At 37.2% G+C, this 22,034-nt stretch overlaps 1 protein-coding gene across 2 annotated transcripts in view; it reads left to right on the top strand.

The window, feature by feature from the left end:
• Nucleotides 1-5,359: 5,359 nt before the first annotated feature.
• Nucleotides 5,360-22,034, top strand: part of STXBP4 (syntaxin binding protein 4) — a gene marked incomplete at its 5' end in the record, with an annotated part of 159,162 nt that continues 142,487 nt past the window's right edge. The window contains 2 exons of one of the 2 annotated variants that reach the window (XM_079725198.1): nucleotides 5,360-5,424; nucleotides 8,931-9,063. In XM_079725198.1, coding sequence (XP_079581324.1) covers nucleotides 5,378-5,424; nucleotides 8,931-9,063 — 180 coding nt within the window. The remainder of the gene's footprint in view (nucleotides 5,425-8,930; nucleotides 9,064-22,034) is intronic. The other variant, XM_079725197.1, reaches the window with a different exon arrangement.

Below are 22,034 nucleotides of genomic sequence, written 5' to 3'. Positions count from 1 at the left end.
CTTACCAGATATGAAAACATATTATAAAGCTTCTATGATTAAAATAAAATAGTGTTGGTACATGAATACGTAGAATAGCAAATGGGCCAGAATAAAAAAGTACAGTAGTAGACCCAAGTACTTATGAGATCTGGTGTATGATAAAGGTTGCATCTCAAATCACATTTAATAAATGTGATTGAGACAACTGAGTGATCTTCTTGGGGGCGAAAATAAGAGTTGGATCTATACCTTATGCTGTAGGTGGTTTCCAAATGGATCAAAGATTTTAGAATGAAACTGTAAGAAAATATGAGAGTTCTTTGTAACTTTGTGGAGTGGGCAAGGACTTTCATTTGACTTAAACCAAAAATCATAAAAGAAAAGATAAATTTAGCCACAAACTTTTGCATAACCAAAAAAAAAAATCTAAGAACAAAAGGAGGAATATATACTTACAATTCTTAGTGCAGACAGAGGAATAATCTCCCTGGGATTTAAGAACTAGAAAATAGACAGTAAAAGGCTAACAATGAATAGGAAAATTGACAAAAGATAGGAAAACACAATTCACATAAAAGTTTCTGAAAGCATTAAAAAAAAATGCTCAGCCTCACTCAGACTACATTAAGATACCATTTTCATCAATATGACTGTCAAAATCCAAGTAATGTAGTATACCATGTTGGTGAGGATTTGGAATACCAGGCACTATTATTGATGGAGGCACTATTATTGATGGAATGGTAAATAGTACAACCCTGGTGGAGAGCAGTTTGACATTTTCTGTCAAAATAGCAAGTTTGTATAAACTCTGATTTTTGTAAATTTATCTTACAGATAGATTTGTAAATGTGTAATGTGACCTATATATAAAGATTTCATTATAGCAATAGCAAAAAAATTGAAACAATTTAAATATCTATCAGTAAGGGAATAAATAAATATGGTCCATCCATAAAATGGAATACGATACAGTTGTGAAAATAAATTAGTATGCTATGTAAAAATATGAAAAGAATTCCAAGTTATATATTAAGTTAAAGAAAAAAAGAAACAGGTTGCACAGTAGTGCATATAGTATGCAGGGCTACCACACACTCCAGAGTACCTGTTCACATCAGAGTCTGTATGACCCATACCCTCTGGATTGTACAGTGTACAACCTGAACAGCTGGGTGCTTTGTGCCTGATTGTAGCTACTTTCTGCATCAAAAAAAAGTCAAGGAATCAGAATATTTATTTATATTTGTTTATTTGTATGTAAAAGAACTAAAAGGATTCACAAGAGACTAAAACAGTGGGTACCTAAGTGTGGAAATGGTGTGGAGCTGGATAGGACAGAGATATGCATCCATAATATATAACCACATTGGAAGGTATTAACTATTATTTAAATTTTAAAAATATAATGTTTCATGTGGCATTATTATAGTTTAATCAAGTTAACACTTACCATCATTTCTGTCAGATGTTTTTGTCCCTTCCCCTTTTATATTCTCTATTTTTGGTCTGGTAAAAAGAACTAGTTTTAGAAAATACTGAATGTCGTGTCTCTGAGAATATAAATTATTAAGTCTGTTATTCAGACATCATGTGCATGATAGGCAGATTTTTATCTGATGAGATTTTTAATTGTATGGAATGAAAACTTCTAATGCAATCATAAGAGAGTTGTGTATCAAAGTAAAGCTCTAATTTAAGTTTTCCAGAATAGAGTCAGCTTATAAAACAAGATATTTTCCCCCAGTGTTCCACTGTCTCTGTTTTTGCTGACCTAACCTTTTCCCTCTATGAGTCAGCAATCTAGAAAAACAAAATATTTTCCCTGAATGGTCGTATTTTTAATAAAAGAATAGAATATTTTCTTTGTGTCATTCATTAATACTGTGAAGTTGGGGGGTTGGGGTGGATGTGTAACATTCCTAGAACTCCTATCAGTTGAGGGCCTTGCTCGCTTGTATAAAGGGGGGAGTAGGAAACAAGCAAAGGAGAGGGAAGGAAAAGGCATTTTATGATTTTTAAGGATATGACAATGGATACCTTGTTCATGTGGAGAGAAAAAAACAAGCCTGATGTTTGGATGGATAAGATTAAACCCATTTCATTATTGTAAAGAAGTTTAATCAGTAGTATCGTCTTCATAGGGACTTCCCTGGCGGTCTAGTGGTTAAGTCTCCATGCTTCCACTGCAGGGGGCACGGGTTCAATCCCTGGTTGGGGCACTAAGATCAAGATCCTGCATGCTGCGTGACACAGCCCCCAAAAAAGAAATAGTATCATAGAAGAGAGACAGCATATTACTACATTAATTAACACCCTCTTATCCTACTTTGTTGGAGGATGACATTTTTCCACATAAATTAATTTTCCAGCATCCTGTAGCAGAAAAAGCTTGTGTTTGAAGCCAGGCAGAACTGGAATCAAATTCCACTTTATAACTGTTTAGCACTGTGGCCATGGACAAGTCACATAGCTTCTCCATTAACTGATTTTCTCTTATGTAAAATGGGTTAATACCTGCCTTTTGGGGCTCCTCTGAGGATAAAATCCTCTAGTATGATGCCTGGCTGTGTTGCTGTTTCATGACGACTCCTCCATTCTGGGTTAGGTGGCCTTCCTCCATGCCCCCAGCACCCTGTGAATACCACTGTCAGAGCACTTAGCACACTCCTGATGTCTGTTTATTTGACCGTCTCTGGGGATAGACTCTTTTCTTTTTATCTCACCTCCAGCACTTAGGACAATGACAGGTATGTTAGGTGAATGAAATAATTTAAAAACTGAAATTCCATTTTAATAGTTTGAAGTAGAAAAAAAATTAAATGACACTCTATGGAATCTATCATAGAATTTAACAATGACACATCCATTATACTTGTATATGTTCCATGACCTGGGGACCCAGCGCCCAGCTAAGACAAATCACTACTGCATGGGGATCTTACTCACTTTGGTAACACTGTGAAGACAGCCCAATTTTTTACAGCACCTTTAATCCTCATGGCAACCCTTTTAGCTAGGTGTTATTATTCCTACCTTAATATGAAGAGACGCCAGGAGGTTAGGCTGTATGGCTAGCATATAGCGGTATTGGCATTTGAACTCAGCTTTTTTTTTACTTAAAGCTAATGCATTTTTCATGATATTAAATAAGATAAATACATTTGAAATACTTGGCACAGTGTGTGACACATGGTGCCAATAGATGGTAGTTGCTATTATTATTGTTATATCAAAACTTCCTCACTGAAGGTTTGGGAATCTGCTCCATTCTGCTATATTATTAAAGCAGTCTATAATGAACTTATAAAAACTTACTTTTAGAATTGAACTCTCTTCTACCGCTGCATTAGTCTTGTGGACCACTGCAGCAGCTCTTGACTCTGAGTCATTACTCTGTCAAGCCCTAGGATTGTAAGCTCTTCCCTCAAGTTTCCCCTCCTTCCCCCATGGGGTACTGAGTAACCTTCTTGCTTCCTGGCCATCGGACTTTTGCTGCTGACAGCGCTTGGTGGCTTCATTTCCCTGCTACTGCTGATCTGTGTGCTCCCACTGTTTCTGTTGCTTGCTACCACAGGGGCTATGAAAGTTGAAGCAGGTTTTTAACACCCAGACCAGTGATACAGTTCTGTGTTAGGATCCCAGACGGTTGTTGGCTCTTTCTTCAGAGTCCATTTAATTTATTGACAGAAGAATCTAGGATTTCTTTCACATAAGTAGTTGGAGAAGAGATGGGATAATCCCCTTGATTTTAGTTATCCACCTCAGTTTCACTGTCCCTAGTACTTTGGGTTCCTGAGTCCCCAACCTCTCTGGGATTCTATAAGATATGTTCCTCAACATCTCTAGCTGTTTTTTAGGCCAGAATTTTGCCATGAATCAATTATGGTGTGCTGAGTTAGTGATTGCCCCTCAGCTTCTTAGAGATATAGCATGCCACCTCTGTTTACCCCAGTACACCATACAAGTATTACCATTTTCTATATGTGTGCTCAAACTTAAAAGTGTTTACAAAGCCTTTCCCTAGCTTTCAGCTTCTTCAGGCCTCCTTTATCAATTATCACCCTACCATCTATTTTTTGTCTTCCAGAAATTTATTGAAATTTTTCATCTCATGGTTCTTCTTTCATTTTTTTCTCTAACATTATGAGTTTATACTGTTTGTAACCCTTTACTCTTATATTAGTGGGCTCTTGGAGGAAAAGAAGATACATGCCAAGGTCAAGCTGCCATTTTTAACTGAAAATTGGATTTAAAAAAAAAATTAACTTTACTAGGGTATAACTGATTTATAACAAACAGCACATATTTATTGTGAGACAGTTTGGTAAGTTTTGATATGTGTATCCCTTTGTAAGACCATCACTACTACCTACTGTACCTTTGAAGAAACTGATGCTTGGAGAAGACTAGAAGCTCAAATTGGAATCCAGGTCTGTGTGATGTCAAGTTCCATGCTGTGGGCTCTGAAGCCTGAGTTCTAGTTGGGAAAAAAAAACATTGACTATTTCTCATTTGTATAAGGAAAGTATATAATCTCTCTGAATCTAGCTACTCATTTCTTTAATAAGAGAGCTGTGCTAAATGACTCTAATTAAGGTCTTTTTCAACTTCAGGTTTCTATACTTTATGTTTCTTATACAGAAGTGGTAAATCTGTTCAAATACAGTTTTTAAATTAAATGAAACTGCACTAGTCTCTATAATTTTCACAGTGGAGCTATATGAGACATTAAAATAATATTTTTTTCTTTTTATAGGAAAATATTTGAGAAGCTCATGGAGTAATATGAGTCAGAGTAATATAGGATCTGCAGGAAGTCCCTCAAGATAGTTGGTGAGACAGTAGGAATTTGTGTTTTCTTCAAAGTATTGTATAATTATTTTGCAGACATTCTGACTGTAAAATTCCTAGCCTTGGTGCTCACAAGAGACATTTTCCTCAGTCTTTTATTATTATGTGGTTTTTAAGCTTATTAACGGTGGAAGCTATAATAGTTACCTAAAGCTTAACTGTATTCTTCACTTCTGCTAGAATATACAGATTTTTATATAGCTATAGATATTGATAATGATATAGATATAGTCCTATAGCTCTATCTAGCTTCCTATCTACAGAACTGCCTTTACATTTCTCAGATATTATCAGCAATGACTAAAATGCCATAGCCCAACATATATAAAATACATCTATCATCTATACACAGGCACATATTGTTTACATGCCAAGTATATGTAATGTTTTTATGCACAGTTAAAATCAACTTTGACTGTTCTAAGTTATGACAGTTTATTTTATACTTCTCCAATCTTAGGAAAAGAAGAATTTATAGACTCTTCGTCAAGATCTTCATTTATACAGCTGTTAGATCCAAGGCTACAGTAGTGGTGAAACCATGAATAAAAATACATCTGCCGTAGTATCATCCGGTCTACTTGAAAAGTAATTGCTAAATTAAATTTAATATGTTTTAAACTATCATAGTTTAAAATATGTAGAATATTAATGAACATTTGGTGGAAAGTTTTTTACAGCTACCTACCTGTGGTCTAAGATAGTGGTAATGAAAAGGTTGATCACAGCTTTCTATGTAAATCAGGGTAAAGGACAAATTATGCATTCTCTTTTAGAATTATTTATATAGACTGCTTTTTAAAAATTTGATCTGATTTTTTGAATACCTAAAATATTTTATAATTCCAGTATAAAAATAACATAATGTTAAGGTTAACATTTGCTGACTAACAAAGCAGCTCAAAGTACCTTAAAACAAACAAGCATTTATTCTTCCTCATGATTCTGTGAGCAGTTCTTCTGGGCTGCACCAGATCACGTACGGTGGCCTCATTGACATGTTCTGGGGCCTCATCTAGGAAGGCTGGATAGCTGAAGTCTCTTTCAACCTGGCCTCTCATCTTCCAGGCAGCTAGCTCAGACTTTTTCACGTGGTGGCAGAATGGTTCCCAGCAACAAACACAAGTGTTTTTCAAATGTCTGTTTTCCTCGCATTTGCTTATGGCTAAAGCAATTGAGATAACTAAGTCCAAATTCAAGGTCTAGAGTTACAGACTTTACTTTTTAACGGAAGGAACGGTAAAGTCACATTCCTGGGGGCATGCAGACAGAGATGGGAAGAATTGGTGGCCGTTTTGCAAACATGTAACACACATATAACAAGGTATATTTGGAGAAGTCCTGCTTTCAGACTTGTCTTCCACTCTGTGCCTTCATTCCTCCTATAAATAGCCATCTTTATTCTTAGTTGTTTTTCAGTGTTTCTTTTTGCATAAGCAAATACATATCCATATAAATATATATGCATGTTATATATATATGTGTGTATATAATTATATTTTTTCTCAAAGCTATTATTTATTCTGTATATAGTTCCACTGTATAGACATTCTTCTACTCTTGCTTACATAGTAAACAAGTGTACACCAGCACTTTGACTCAGGTTTGAAGATCTTCCCTGCAGAAGGGTGTCAGGTTAGTTAAACTCAGGGTATCTTTCTCTGATGCCTCCTCCTGGGAGCACTGGAAAGCTCCAGTCTCATAAGGATATAAGCCAGGCCCAGCTGTGTGGTAGGTGAAGAGCTCTGTCTACAGAGCTCCATGCATTGATGTTGAACGGTTTTACTCTGTGTGACAGCACAGAGTTTTATCCAACTACTTAGGGCAAAATCAAGTTCATGAGGAAGTAGCATGTGACCAAGGCAAAATGTCCCAAAACACCCAGCATCCAGCTCCCAGCCTCCACTTGCCAGTGCATTCTTAACAAAAAGGTAGCATATTATATATAGTGTTTTGACCAGACTTTTTATAATTATAATTATATCCTTGTGATCACTTCATATCAATTTATAAAGATCTTCCTTGTACCTTGTTGTAACTGTATAGTATTCTGTTCTTAATATACCATAGTTTATTCATCCAGTACCTTATTGATGGACATTTGAATTGTTTACTATTTTTGGTTATCACAAATTATGCCAAATGACGAACCTAGTATACAAGTCATTTGTATTTCTTGCCAGAGTATCTTTGGGAAAGGTTCCTAGAAAGGGGATTGTTGGATCAGAAGGTAAAGTTAGAGACTACCAAATCCCCTCTTTAGGGGTTATGCCATTTTGCATTACCACCAACAGTGTAAAAGAGTACCTCTTTCCTAAAGCCTTGTCTTATATTGTGAAAGTTCTAAATTTACGTTGATCTGATAGGTGAAAAGCAGTGTCTCTGCCTGGTTTTAACTTGTAATTATCTTACTATGATTAAAGTTGAGCAGCAGAACTATTTTTAATAGCCAAAAAAAAGAAGTAATATAAATTCTTAACAATGAGGGAATTTTAAAGTAAGGTCCTAGCAAGTAAATACACTGCTGTGTTAATAATAGATACTCTGTGTTGGGCTTAGAAAAGGAGGGATCCTTTACTGAAATAATAACATATGCGGGAGATCGTGTGTGTCCCCATTGAAGGAAATTGACATTTAGAGGGTTTAAGAGGTTATTGGAGGTGCTTAATGAGGACCTTTGTCCCCTTTCTTCATCTTGCCCTTTTCTAGGCTTCACCCCTTTACATCCTTGCAGTCTAAATCTCCTGTCAAGAATGGACTGAGGTTCTGAAATCTGACAGGAGAACATTTTCTGCCTTTTTTCCCTAGCTAATTGACTATTACCCTAGTAACCCCAGATACGCCCTCCAACCCTAGAGCTGAATTCAATATAATGCAACCCTAAAGGATGTGCTATATAAAGGGCAAAATATTCAAAAACAGGGAGTTTTGTAAGTTCTTTAAAATTTTAATTTCTTTCATTCTACTTTTTTATGATTTAACTTTTGAATACAAGTCTTCTTAAAGATATAGTCAGAACTTCTATGGCAGAAGTTAAGAAAAATTTTTTAAAGCTATAATCATATGTAAGATATGAAGTAACTCTTTTTAAACAGCAGTTTCTGTGTTTTGGCACGTTTGAAGACAGCTGGAAGTCCTATATTCAACAGTGGCTTTAATGCACCAGTGAAGTAGACCTTAGACCATACTTTGCCTCTGGAGTTAGACAGACTGCCCTCACATTGCTGTTCTCCAGCTTCGTAACCTTGGGCCACCAAGTTAACCTGCCCAGATTTGGATTCTTTTAGAAAAATGAGGGTAATAATCGTAGGAATTTTATAAATATTTGTTGAATGGCCTAATGTATGTATGTTGCTTAGCACAACACCCACTACACCATAAGCAGACAGCCCTGTGCTTCATTTCATGCTTTATTCAAGTTCTCTTGGACCAGTAAAAGTGTCTGCTCTGACCACTATTTAGAAACACAACTGAGGTGAAGGGGGGAGAGTACCTCTTGCAGAATTCTTTTAACAGTTCCGTCTTTTCTAATGGCATCACTTTTAAGTCTGGCAGAAATTGCAGCTGGAGCAAGTGATTTGTCCCAGGAAAATACTCTTTCTAAATTAAAAAGATAAACTGTGTTGTTTTTTTTTTTTTGAGATTCAAATGAAGGTCATATTTATTTTGCTTTAAAAGGCCAAAAACATGTCTTTTAAAGTCACTTACCTAATTCATTAAAGTATTTTGTTTTGGAATACTTCAGTGTAGTCAAAAAAAATCAGTTAAAACTAAGTCTCTTCAGTCACCTTTAATAAATTTTTAAAGTTGTTTAAATAATATTTTAAAAGTATTTTTCTTCTACTCCAAAGAAATAAGCATTATTGCAGTAATTTCTTGTACTGTTTGGCTGTTTTATAGAAAAACTAAAATTAGAGCTAAAAAAATTCATTTGATTGCTTTTGTATGATCATACTTTTTAAAATGCTGTTGTTAGTGTGTACTGAGTACTCTGAGTTGTCTAGTTCTAAGAATTTGATTTACCAAACAGTTTAAAGAAGAAGTAGGTACCCATCTCTAGGCTAACCTGTGCATGCTACTTTACTTTATCTTAGGGATCCTGCCTTTCAGATGATTACAGTTACCAAGGAGACAGGCCTTGGTCTGAAGATCCTAGGAGGAATTAACCGGAATGAAGGTCCCTTGGTATATATTCAGGAAATCATTCCTGGAGGAGACTGTTATAAGGTAAAAATGAAAATAAAAATAACCCTTCACCTAAAAGACAAAACCACTAGTGATGAGGTGTGTTTTCCTATATCATCAGTAAGTTTTTAATTTTTTTATTGTGATGGTGTATACATCTGGGAAGTAGAAAGAATTAACATTTTGACTACTAAGACAGAGAAACATTTAAGCATGCATTAAGCTAAGGAAGAATAATCTCAAATTTTACTTTTTTTTTTAACTTTTTATTTTATATTGGAGTATAACCGATTAACAATGTTGTGATAGTTTCAGGTGCACAGCAAAGCGACTTAGCCCTACAAGTACATGTATCCATTCTCCCCCAGACTCCCCTCCCATCCAGGCTGCCACATAACATTGAGCAGAGTTCTCTGTGCTTTAAATATAGCAGTGTGTACATGTCAGTCCCAAACCCCTAAACTATAACTTCCCTCCACCCTTCTCCCCTGTAACCATAAGTTCATTCTCTAAGTTTATGAGTCCGTTTCTGTTTTGTAAATATGTTCATTTGTATCATTTCTTTTTAGATTCCACAAATAAGCAATATCATAAGATATTTCTCTTTCTCTTTCTGACTTACTTCACTCAGTATGACAATCTCTATGTCCATCCATGTTGCTGCAAATGGCATTATTTCATTCTTTTTTATGACTGAGTAATATTCCATTGTATATATGTACCACATCTTCTTTATCCATTCATCTGTTGATGGACATGTAGGTTGCTTCCATGTCTTGGCTATTGTAAACAGTACTGCAATGAACATCGGGGTGCATATATCCTTTCTGACCATGTTTTTCTCCAGATATTTGCTCAGGAGTGGGATTGCAGGGTCATATGTTAGCTCTATTTTTAGTTTTTTGGGTTTTTTTTTGCAGTACACGGACCTCTCACTGTTGTGGCCTCTCCCGTTGCGGAGCACAGGCTCCGGATGCGCAGGCTCAGCAGCCATGGCTCACGGGCCTAGCCGCTCCACGGCATGTGGGATCTTCCCGGACCAGGGCATGAACCCGTGTCCCCTGCATCGGCAGGCGGACTCTCAACCACTGCGCCACCAGGGAAGCCCTATTATTAGTTTTTTAAGGAACCTCCATAATGTTCTCTATAGTGGCTGTACCATTTTACATTCCCACCAGCAGTGTAGGAGGGTTCCCTTCTCTCCACACCCTCTCCAGCATTTATTGTTTGTGGATTTTTGATGATAGCCATTTTGACTGGTGTGAGGTGATATCTCACTGTAGTTTTGATTTGCATTTCTCTAATCATTAGTGATGTTGAACATGTTTTCATGTGCCTCTTGGCCATTCGTATGTCTTCCTTGGAAAAATATCTTTTTAGGTCTTTGCCCATTTTTTTTTTTTTTTTTTTTTTTTTTTTTTTTTTTTTTTTTTTTTTTTTTTTTTGCGGTACGCGGGCCTCTCACTGTTGTGGTCTCTCCCGTTGCGGAGCACAGGCTCCGGATGCGCAGGCTCAGCGGCCATGGCTCACGGGCCCAGCCGCTCCGTGGCATATGGGATCCTCCCAGACCGGGGCACGAACCCGTATCCCCTGCATCGGCAGGCGGACTCTCAACCACTGCGCCACCAGGGAGGCCCTTTGCCCATTTTTTGATTGGGTTGTTTGTTTTGATGATATTAAGCCACATGAGCTGTTTATACATTTTGGAGTCTAATCCCTTGTCAGTCACATCATTTGCAAGTATTTTCTCCCAGTCTGTGGGTTGTCTTTTCATTTTGTTTATGGTTTCCTTTGCTGAGAAAAAGATTTTGAGTTTAATTAGGTGCCATTTGTTTATTTTTGTTCTTATTTCCCTTTCTCAGGGAGACAGATTGGAAAATATATTGCTGCGATTTATGTCAGAGAGTGTTCTGCCTATGTTTTCCTCTAGGAGTTTTATAGTGCCCAGTCTCACATTTAGGTCTTTAAAACCTTTTGAGATTATTTTTGTGTATAGTGTTAAAGAATGATCTAATTTCATTTTTTTACATGTAGCTGTCCAGCTTTCCCAACACCATTTGTTGAAGAGACCATTGTATAGTCTTGCCTCCTTTGTCATAGATTCATTGACCGTAGATGCATGGGTTTATTTCTGGGCTTTCTACCCTGTTCCATTGATCTATAGTTCTGTTTTTGTACCAGTACCATACTGTTTTGATGACTATAGCTTTTTAGTATAGTCTGAAGTCAGGGAGCCTGATTCCTCCAGCTCCATTTTTCTTTCTCAAGATTGCTTTGGCTTTTCAGGGTCCTTTGTGTCTCCATACAAATTTTAACATTTTGTGTTCTAGTTCTGTGAAAAATGATGTTGGTAATTTGATAAGAATTGCATTGAATCTGTAGTTTCCCTTGGGAAGTATAGTCATTTTGACAATATTGATTCTTCCAATCCAGGAACATGGTATATCTTTCCATCTGTTCATGTCATCTGTGATTTCTTTCATCAGTATCTTATAGTTTTTGGAGTGCTGGTCTTTTGTCTTCTTAGGCAGGTTTATTCCTAGGTATTTTATTCTTTTTGATGCAATGGTAAATGGGATTGTTTCTTGAATTTCTCTTTCTGATCTTTCATTATTAGTGTATAGAAATGCAACAGATTTCCGTGTATTAATCTTGTAGCTTGCAAATTTACCAAATTCATTGGTGAACTGTAGTAGTTTTCTGGTAATGTCTTTAGGATTTTCTATGTATAGTATCATGTCATCTACAAACAGTGACATTTTCACTTCTTATTTTCCAATTTGGATTCCTTTTATTTCTTTTTCTTCTCTGATTGCTGTAGCTAGGACTTCCAAAACTATGTTGAATAAAAGTGGTGAGGATGGGCATCCTTGTCTTGTTCCTGATCTTAGAGGAGATGCTTTCAACTTTTCACCATTGAGTATGATGCTTGATGTGGGTTTGTCATATATGGCCTTTGTTATGTTGAGGTAGGTTCCCTCTATGCCCACTTTCTGGAAAGTTTTTATCATAAATCGGTGTTGAATTTTGTCAAAAGTTTCTTCTGCATCTATTGAGGTGATCGTATGGTTTTTATTCTTTACTTTGTTGGTGTGGTGTATGACATTGATTGATTTGCGGATATTGAAAACTCCTTGCATTCCTGGGATAAATCCCACTTGATCATTGTGTATGATCCTTTTAATGTATTGTTGGATTCGAATTGCTACTCTTTTTTTTGAGGATTTTTATGTCTATGTTCATCAGTGATACTGGCCTGTAATTTTCTCTTTTCATGGTATCTTTGTCTTGTTTTGGTATCAGGGTGATGGTGACCTCATAGAATGAATTCAGGAGTTTTCCTTCCTCTGCCATTTTTTGGAGGAGTTTCAGAAGGATAGATGTTAGGTCTTCTCTAAATGTTTGATAGACTTTGCCCGTGAAGCCATCAGGTCCTGGACTTTTGTTTGTTGGGAGTTTTTTTTTTTTTTTTTTTTTTTTGTGGTATGCGGGCCTCTCACTGCCGTGGCCTCTCCCGTTGCGGAGCACAGGCTCTGGACGCGCAGGCTCAGTGGCCATGGCTCACGGGCCCAGCCGCTCCGCGGCATGTGGGATCCTCCCAGACCAGGGCACGAACCCGTGTCCCCTGCATCGGCAGGCGGACCCTCAACCACTGCGCCACCAGGGAAGCCCTGTTGGGAGTTTTTTAATTACAGTTTCAATTTCAGTGCTTGTGATTGGTCTCTTCATATTTTCTAATTCTTCCTGGATCAGTCTTGGGAGACTGTACCTTTCTAAGAATTTGTCCATTTCTTCCAGGTTGTCCATATTATTGGCATACTGTTGCATGTAGTAGTCTCATGATCCTTTGTATTTCTGTGGTGTCAGTTATCACTTCTCTGTTTTTATTTCTAATTTTGTTAATTTGACTCCTCTCCCTTTTTTCTTGAGTCTGGCTAAAGGTTTATCAATTTTATTTATCTTTTCAAACAACCAGCTTTTAGTTTCATTGATCTTTGCTATTGTCTTCTTTATTTATTTATTTCTGATCTGATCTTTATGATTCCTGCTCTGATTTTTATGACTTCTTTCCTTCTACTAACTTTCGGTTTTGTTTGTTGTTCTTTCTCTAGTTGCTATAGGTATAAGTTTAGGTTGTTTATTTGAGATTTTTCTTGTTTCCTGAGGTAAGACTGTATTGCTATAAACTTTCCTCTTAGAACTGCTTTTGCTGTATCCCATAGGTTTTGGATCGTTGTGCTTTCATTTCCATTTGTCTCTAGGTATTTTTTGATTTCCTCTTTGATTTCTTCAGTGATCCATTAGTTGTTTAGTAGCATATTGTTTAGCCTTCACGTGTTTGTGTTTTTTATAGTTTTTTGTTCTTGTAGCTTATTTCTAATTTCCTAGAATTGTGGTCAGAAAAGATTCTTGATATGATTTCAATTTTCTCAAATTTACAGAGGCTTGCTTTGTGGCAAGGATGTGGTCAATCTTGGAGAATGTTCCGTGTGCACTTGAGAAGAATGTGTATTCTTCTGCTTTTGGGTAGAGTGCTCTATAAATACCAATTAAGTCCATCTGGTCTAACGTGTCATTTAAGGCCTGTGTTTCTTTATTGATTTTCTGTCTGGATGATCTGTCCATTGATGAAAATGGGGTGTTAAAATCCCCCACTATTATTGTGTTACTGTCGATTACTCCATTTATGGCTGTTAGTATTTGCCTTATATATGTATATATATATAGATAGATAGATAGATAGATAGATAGATATTTTTTTTTTTGCAGTACGCGGGCCTCTCACTGTTGTGGCCTCTCCCGTTGTGGAGCACAGGCTCCGGACGCACAGGCTCAGCGGCCATGGCTCACGGGCCTAGCTGCTCCGTGGCCTGTGGGATCTTCCCGGACCGGGGCACGAACCTGTGTCCCCTGCATCGGCAGGCGGACTCTCAACCACTGTGCCACCAGGGAAGCCCTGCCTTATATATTGAAGTGCTCCTATGTTGGGTGCATATATGTTTACAATTGCTATATCTTCTTCTTGGATTGATCCCTTGATTGTTATGTAGTGTCCTTCTTTGTCTCTTATAACAGTCTTTATTTTTAAGTCTATTATTTTGGATATGAGTAGTGCTACTCCAGCTTTCTTTTGATTTCCATTTGCATGGAATACCTTCTTCCATCCCCTCACTTTCAGTCTCTATGTGTCCCTAGGTCTGAAATGGGTCTCTTGTAGACAGCATATATACGGGTCTTGTTTTCATATCCATTCAGCCAGTCTGTGTCTTTTGGCACATTTAATCCATTTATATTTAAGGTAATTATTGGTGTGTGTGTTCCTATTGCCATTTTCTTAATTGTTTTGGGTTTGTTTTTGTAGGTCTTTTTTCTTTCCTTCCTCTTTTGTTTTCTTCTGATGATCATCTTTAGTGTTGTTTTGTTTTTTCTTTTTTTGTGTGTATCTATTGTAGTTTCTGGGTTTGCTGTTCCCATGAGGTTTTGATATAGTAGTCTATATATGTACAAGGTTGTTTTATGTTGCTAGTCTTTTCCCTGCCTAGAGGAATTCCTTTAGCATTTGTTGCAAAGCTGGTCTGGTGGTGCTGAATTCTCTTAGCTTTTGCTTGTCTGTAAAGCTTTTGATTTCTCCATCAAATTTGAATGAGAGCCTTGCTGGGTAGAGTATTCTTGGTTGTAGGTTCTTCCCTTTCATCACTAAATATATCGTGCCCCTCCCTTCTGGTTTGCAGAGTTTCTGCTGAGAAATCAGCTGTTAACCTTATGGGAGTTCCCTTATATGTTATTTGTTGGTTTTCCCTTGTTGCTTTTAATAATTTTGCATCTTTAATTTTTGTCAATTTGATTACTATGTGTCTTGGACTGTTTCTCCTTGGGTTTATCCTGCCTGAGACTCTCTGTGCTTCCTGGACTTTGGTGGCTATTTCCTTTCCCATGTTTGGGAAGTTTTCAACTATAATCTCTTCAAATATTTTCTTGGGTCCTTTCTCTCTCTCTTTTCCTTCCAGGACCCCTATAATCCAATGTTGGTGCATTTAATATTGTCCCAGAGGTCTCTTAGGCTGTCTTCATTTCTTTTCTTTCTTTTTTCCATATTCTGTTCCACAGCAGTGATTTCCACCATTCTGTCTTCCAGGTCACTTATCCATTCCTCTGCCTCAGTTATTCTGCTATTGATTCCTTTTAGTGGATTCTTCATTTCAGTTATTGTATTGTTCATCTCTGTTTGTTCTTTAATTCTTCTAGGTCTTTGTTAAACACTTCTTGCATCTTCTTGGTCCTTGCCTCCATTCTTTTTCTGAGGTCCTGGATCATCTTCACTACCATTATTCTGAATTATTTTTCTGGAAGGTTGCCTACCTCCACTTCATTTAGTTGTTTTTCTAGGGTTTTATCTTGTTCCTTCATCTGGGACATAATCCTCTGCCTTTTCATTTTGTTTATCTTTCTGTGATTGTGGTTTTTGTTCCGCAGGCTGCAGGATTGTAGTTCTTCTTGCTTCTGCTGTCTGCCTTCTGGTGGATGAGTCTATCTAAGAGGCTTATGCAAGCTTCCTGATAGGAGGGACTGGTGGTGGGTAGAGCTGCATGTTGCTCTGGTGGGTACAGCTCAGTAAAACTTTAATCCACTTGTCAGTTGATGGATGGGGCTGTGTCCCCTCCCTGTTGGTTGTTTGGCCTGAGGAGACTGAACACTGGAGCCTACAGGCTCTATTTTGGGGCTAATGGCAGACTCCGGGAGGGCTCACGCCAATGAGTACTTCCCAGAACTTCTGCTGCCAGTGTCCTTGTCCCCGTGGTGAGCCACTGCCACCCCCGCCTCTGCAGGAGACCCTCCAACACTAGCAGGTAGGTCTGGTTCAGTCACCTGTGGTGTCACTGCTCCTTCCCCTTGGGTCCTGGTGCACACAAGACTTTGTGTGTGCACTCCAAGAGTAGAGTCCCTGTTTCCCCCAGTCCTAAGTCCTGCAGTCAAATCCCACTGGCCTTCAAAGTCTGATTCTCTGGGAATTCCTCCTCCCGTTGCCAGACCCCCAGGTTGGGAAGCCTGTTGTGGGGCTCAGGACCTTCACTCCAGTGTGTGGACTTATGTGGTGTAATTGTCCTCCAGTTTGTGAGTCACCCACCCAGCAGTTATGGGATTTGATTTTATAATGATTGCACCCCTCCTATCATCTCACTGCAGCTTCTCCTTTGTCTTTGCATGTGGGGTATCATTTTTGGTGAGTTCCCTTGTCTTCCTGTCAATGGTTGTTCAGTAGTTAGTTGTGATTCCTGTGCTCTCGCAAGAGGGAGTGAGCACACGTCCTTCTACTCCGTGATCTTGAACCAATCTCAGTATATTTTTAATATTAACTGAATGTTCACTGTGACCATTTCTTAGTGAAAGATGCAAAGGGATTGGAAGATAGACCTTTAGACTCATGGAACTTTAACCTAACAAATGAATAGAAAATAAATATGAAATAAATATGAAAGTAGCAAATTTCAAGCTGTAAGTAAATATTATATATTTTTAATTATATGCTGTTCAAATTTTATTTTAAGTCTGGCTTAGAGAGGTTATATTTGAAGACGTGTTATCTATCCACTGCTCTGAGTTAGGGTTAAGTTAGATCAGTTAAAGTACTTCATTTAGCCTCTCCTAAATGCAAAACAAAACAAACAGAGCAAATAAAATTCACTCATTTCTGAATTTGCAGTAATTCTTGTTGAATTTGTTAATTTTGCCAGTCACTATTAGCCCATATGAGAAATTAGATTTAGAATTAAGACTAGAAAATATCTTTTTTAGGAGTTAGAAAACCTTACTCTCCTCTTCACTGTAAGAAATATATAAAGCATGAGTTCCTTTTTGCTCTGGTTGCTAGGAAGCTCAGATCCATATTTGAAGCACTTAGTTAACAAATTTGTTATTATATTTTCATGCTCATTTCTCTTGAACTTTATTTACTATTTCTATTTTACTAATGTGATTCTACATGTCTTTTGTTGAAAATTGCCTCCCTTTTTGGAGAGATGTAGGACATAAAGAATTGAATAAAACATTCTATTAATATCAAGCTATATAACATGATAAGGGATACTCTTATAAAGTCTGTTTATATTGTCTTTGTCCTTATTCTAGTTGTTTTGGTTGAATAAATAGTCCTACCCTTACCCCCACGCCCCGCCGAGGATTCCTACACCAAACACTATTTAGCAAGCAGTTTGTTTATTCAATTGGATTTTTTCCTTGTTAGAAAAAAAAATCAGCTTAACCAGTAACTTCCAAAACAATAGATTTAAATTGTTTCAGTCTTGCTGAGATAATAAGGTTTCCTCCAAATACACTTACCAAGGGGTATTATACAATAAGTATAGGGTATTATAATGATATAATTTTTGGCTATTGAATTTAATTTATTAACTAAGAGCATACTTAAATGCTAAATTTAAACAAATTCAAACAAACAAAAAACAAAATTTTTCTTGTAAGAATTGAGATGTACTACTTTAGTTTTAAAGCTGAGATATGTCTGTGTGTGTGTGTGTGTGTGTGTGTGTATTCAGTATAGCTAAGGTATTTCTTAGACTATACTTGAAGTAATGCAATAGATCATGGTACCTAACAAGTGAAAAGAATTTACTTTTAAGACAAGCATCAATTTGTGCTTTTTCGCCCCATGAAAAATATTTGTAGTTAAAGTAATAAATTGATAGCAGTGGTGCTGAGTGACTCATCTCCTGTCAGTGATTACAGACTAAGAAATTATGCCTATAATGTATATTTTCTCTTGTTGATTTTCTGAGAATTTCATTGTTTGAAAGTGTATTAGAAAGCAAAACCATGTAATAAAGTATATTTTATATTTACCACTAGAGAGCAGCACAGAGTTATTAATGTTTTTTTGACAGTATCTAGTCATGTCCAAGAGAAGAAAACAGCCAAAATAGAGAAAGGTGTAGACAGAGAAGAATAAGTAGGCTTGCAGTGCTTACATTCACTTTTGTGTTCTTCCTCAAGTTGGAGAGTTATGTAGATGTTTACTCTGCAAATACAAATTAATGCAATTTTATTTAAAAAAATTTTATAAACAGTAATAATAGAATTTACTGTATTCTAAATACTGTGTTAGGCTTGTTAATAAACTTCTAATCTGTACAAAATTTCTGCAGGTAAAACACCTGTTTTCATGGAATAGGAAACACAGGCTCATAGGGTATCCTTATTAAGTTGCTGAACTGAGCAACTGTTAATATTTTTTAAATGCATATGAGTGCTTTCACTTTCTGTAATTTTATTTTAACATTGTATTGTTTCAGAACTAATAATATAGGCAATCTCAAGTTTATAGATGGATTATATTTCATTTATATTCCCAAACTTTATAGATAGGGGATTACTGGAACGCAGGAGTTATCTTTAAGTAACCATGGTTAGCTCCTCCCCTTTATACCAATACACACACAAAAGTATTTTTCCTCCTGGAGGATACAAAATACAACACTGGTTCAGTAACCAAAATGGTCCTGTCTCTTTGAAAAACGTATTCTGAGTTCAAACTTGGAACATATTGACAGGTTTTGCCAGTTCAAGTAGGAAAGAAGATTCTCCCAGCTCTAAGAGCTAGAGGTAGCCTATAGGTTGGGAACAAATATACTACGTACTGAGTTAAGGGAAATATGAAATATGGGAACTCCAAGGCCCTTTTCACCCCACCAGCCAATCCGATATCAGTTTGGAGTCGCAGTGTTAAATCTTAGATCTTTTTTTGGGTGGGACACTCCTTTGACCTTCGTACCCACATATCCAATTGCCTGATCAACATTTCCACTTGGATCTCTTAAAGGCATCTCAAATGCAACGTGTCTGAGGCAGGACTCATGATAGTCACATCACACCTTCATCTACCCATTTCTTCCCAGACAGACCTCTTTCCAGTGTTCCCAATCTCTATGAGTGACACCTTCCAGTAGCACAAAGTCAGAAAACCTAACAGCATCCTAACTACTTCCTCTCCCTTAACACCCATATCCAATTCCTTAGTATATACTGTTGACTGTTCTACTCTCTCAGTAGCTCTTGAACCCATCAGTCTTCTTGATCTCCACTGCCATCACCATTGCTTAAACTATCATCAGTTTTTATCAGACCTCACAATAGCTTTGTCTGCTCTTATGCACCATTCCTATTTCCCTCCCAGCTCTCCTACTAATACTTACTTGCCTACAAGGCTCTGTATTATGTGACTTCTGCCCTCTACTTCTCTGACTCTCCATCCCCACCTATGCTTTCAGAGTAGCATTCTTTCAGTCCCTGGAAAGGGCCTGGTTCTTTCTCATCTTATATGCTGCTCCCTCTGATTAAGAAAAGCTCCCCCCATTACTTTCAAATATCAATTCAAAGACCACTTACAAAGAGAGGTATTCCTTGTGCTTCCCCCATCCCAAGTCTAGGCCAAGTTGTTTTCCTGTCTGTGCACCTTTCCTTCATATCACCTGTCTGTGCCTGTTTCTTTCCTTCTCAGTTTGTTATCATACATCAGTGTCTGTGATTGTTTTACCGACTCTGCCTGAACCACAAGTCTCAGATTATTTCCTAAGTGCAAGGATTTTATCTGATTTTATTCACAATAATATCTTTAATCCCTAGCTTGGTACCTGACACATATTAATTGCTCAATTAATACCAATGAATGAATAATCCTTTAGTCACATTTCTGAGAATTCACTGATCTACCTGTTTACCATTCAACCACCACCATCTGGGCTCCACACAAAAGTACCTCCTTCTTAGCCCTTTGTGTCCGATTCTGAACAACACTTTGAATGTTTTTGCTTTTTTCTTTGTTTCTCTGCTAATACTGTAAGGACAGCAGGCAGGAATCAAAATTTTTTCTTCAAAACTGATATATTTCATTTACCTGATTCTGGGGGACACACACACACACACACACACACGCACACGTACAGTCAGCCCTCCATATCCTCGGGTTCCAAATCTGTGGGTTCAACCAACCTCAAATTGAAAATATTCAGAAAAAAAAATTCCAGAAAATTCCAAAAAGCAAACTTGAATTTGCAGCACAGGCAACTATTTACATGGCATTTACATTGTATTTACATAGCATTTACATTGCATTAGGTATGATAAGTAATCTAGAGATGCTTTAAAGTATACAGGGAGGGTGTGCATAGGTTTCATGCAAATGTTATGCCATTTCACGTAAGGGACTTGAGCATCCATGTATTTCGGTATTCAAGGGGGTACCGGATCCACTCTCCCTCAGACATCAAGGGACTACTGTATACACATACACACACATATATATAAAACAAATATATAGGTATAGAATTACCTGTGTGTAATTCTATCTATCTATCTATCTATCTATATATCTTTTTTTTTCCTCTCTCTAGCATCTCTGAAATTGAGATGGATCTTACAATAAATGTCATAGTATAATTGGCAGCATTTTTTCACTGGAACTGGGACCAAGGATTTTTGGATAGTTAGGACAAAGGCCTCTGGATGGCAGGGGGCAAAGAAACCAATCAATTGGTGGGAGCTAAAGCAGTAGCAGCCAAGAGGGTTCACTTTAAGATGTCACTCACTTTTCTCCTTTGCCATTATTATTTGTGTTAGAGCCACCTTAATTTCCTCAGGGTGTTTCCTGGGCCTTATTCATTTATTGTGGACCTATTGTATACCTGGCACTATGCTCAGAGATATAACCATGAAAAGGACATAGTTCTGGTCAACTGAAAGAATCAATGCTTCTAATTTGGGAGTTGCTGAATTAATGTACTCCAATGGAAAAAAAAAGATATGTAAACAAATAAGGACAGTTCAGAGTAAGTGCAATAATATAGATAAGTAAAAGTGCATTTGGAGCAAAGAGAAGGGGACAAGTAAGTAAATCTAGGGAGATGGAGAAAACTTACAGCAGAAATAATGTTTGAATTTGGTTGTGAAGTTTAAATGAGAGTTCATCAGACAGAGAAGTGGCAAGGTGGGTGGTGGCCTTCTAGATAGGAATTAATATGTGTAAGTGCATTAAAGTTTGAAAGACCGTCGCTGGTTTGAAGGACATTTTCTGAGAATAGAATGAAGAATTTATATGCTGAGGAGGGAAGGTAGATGATGAGGCTAGAAAAAGTAGGTTGCAGCTAGTTTGTTGTGCTAGGTTTGGGAAGTTCAGGAGTTTCAGCTTTTGCCACCAGTGGGCAGTCATAAAGGGTTCTTAATTTGAGGAGTGGGAGGATTAAATTTGCTATTACTGTAAAAATTGCCTGCAACAGATATGGGATTCTGATTCAACTCACTTCAGTTTAACACCTACAATGTGCTAGGATTTTATATACGTTATTTATCACAGCAACCTGTACAATAGGTACTTATCCCCACCTCACAGCTAAAAAAATGAGTCTCATGGAGATTAAACAAATTGCCTAAATTCATGTTAATAACTGGTATTTAAAAAGTGATACCTCCATTGACTTTCATCCTTTATGAAAGTATGGGAAAGGAATCCAAAGGCTTGCAGGAGCATTCCTTAGTATTCAGGAATAATGAGTTAGAATCAGGCTGTATATATGGTTATGGTAACACATTATTTAGAAAACTGTAGTGGTCATTATAATCGGAAATGGACAGTGTTGGCAGCTTTTAATGGAAGTATGCAAGTGTTCAAGAATACATTATTATTTCAACATCTTTATAAATGTCAATGTGAAAGAATTCAGACTAAAGTTAGGTGTGTGAAAGTGCTTGGCACCTTGCCTGTCATGTTGTGTAGTTGCTCAATAAGTGCTGAATCAGAATCTAGACAGTGTGGAAGAGGCCTCTCTGAAGTTACTATCTTCACAGACACATTAATCCAGCTGGGGCAGAATTCACTAGCTTTGAATGCCAGACTTTTACAGAAATAGCTTTGTTTTAGTTTGCAGGTTCTGACTTTTAAACAAGTTCAGAAATTCACATGATCAGCTAAGATCTTATTCTAGGAGGCAAAGAAAAAAAAAAACAAC

This window comes from Hyperoodon ampullatus (assembly GCF_949752795.1).
Source record: "Hyperoodon ampullatus genome assembly, chromosome: 19".
Lineage (NCBI taxonomy): Eukaryota > Metazoa > Chordata > Mammalia > Artiodactyla > Ziphiidae > Hyperoodon > Hyperoodon ampullatus.
This window is presented reverse-complemented; position numbering and strand designations above follow the sequence as displayed.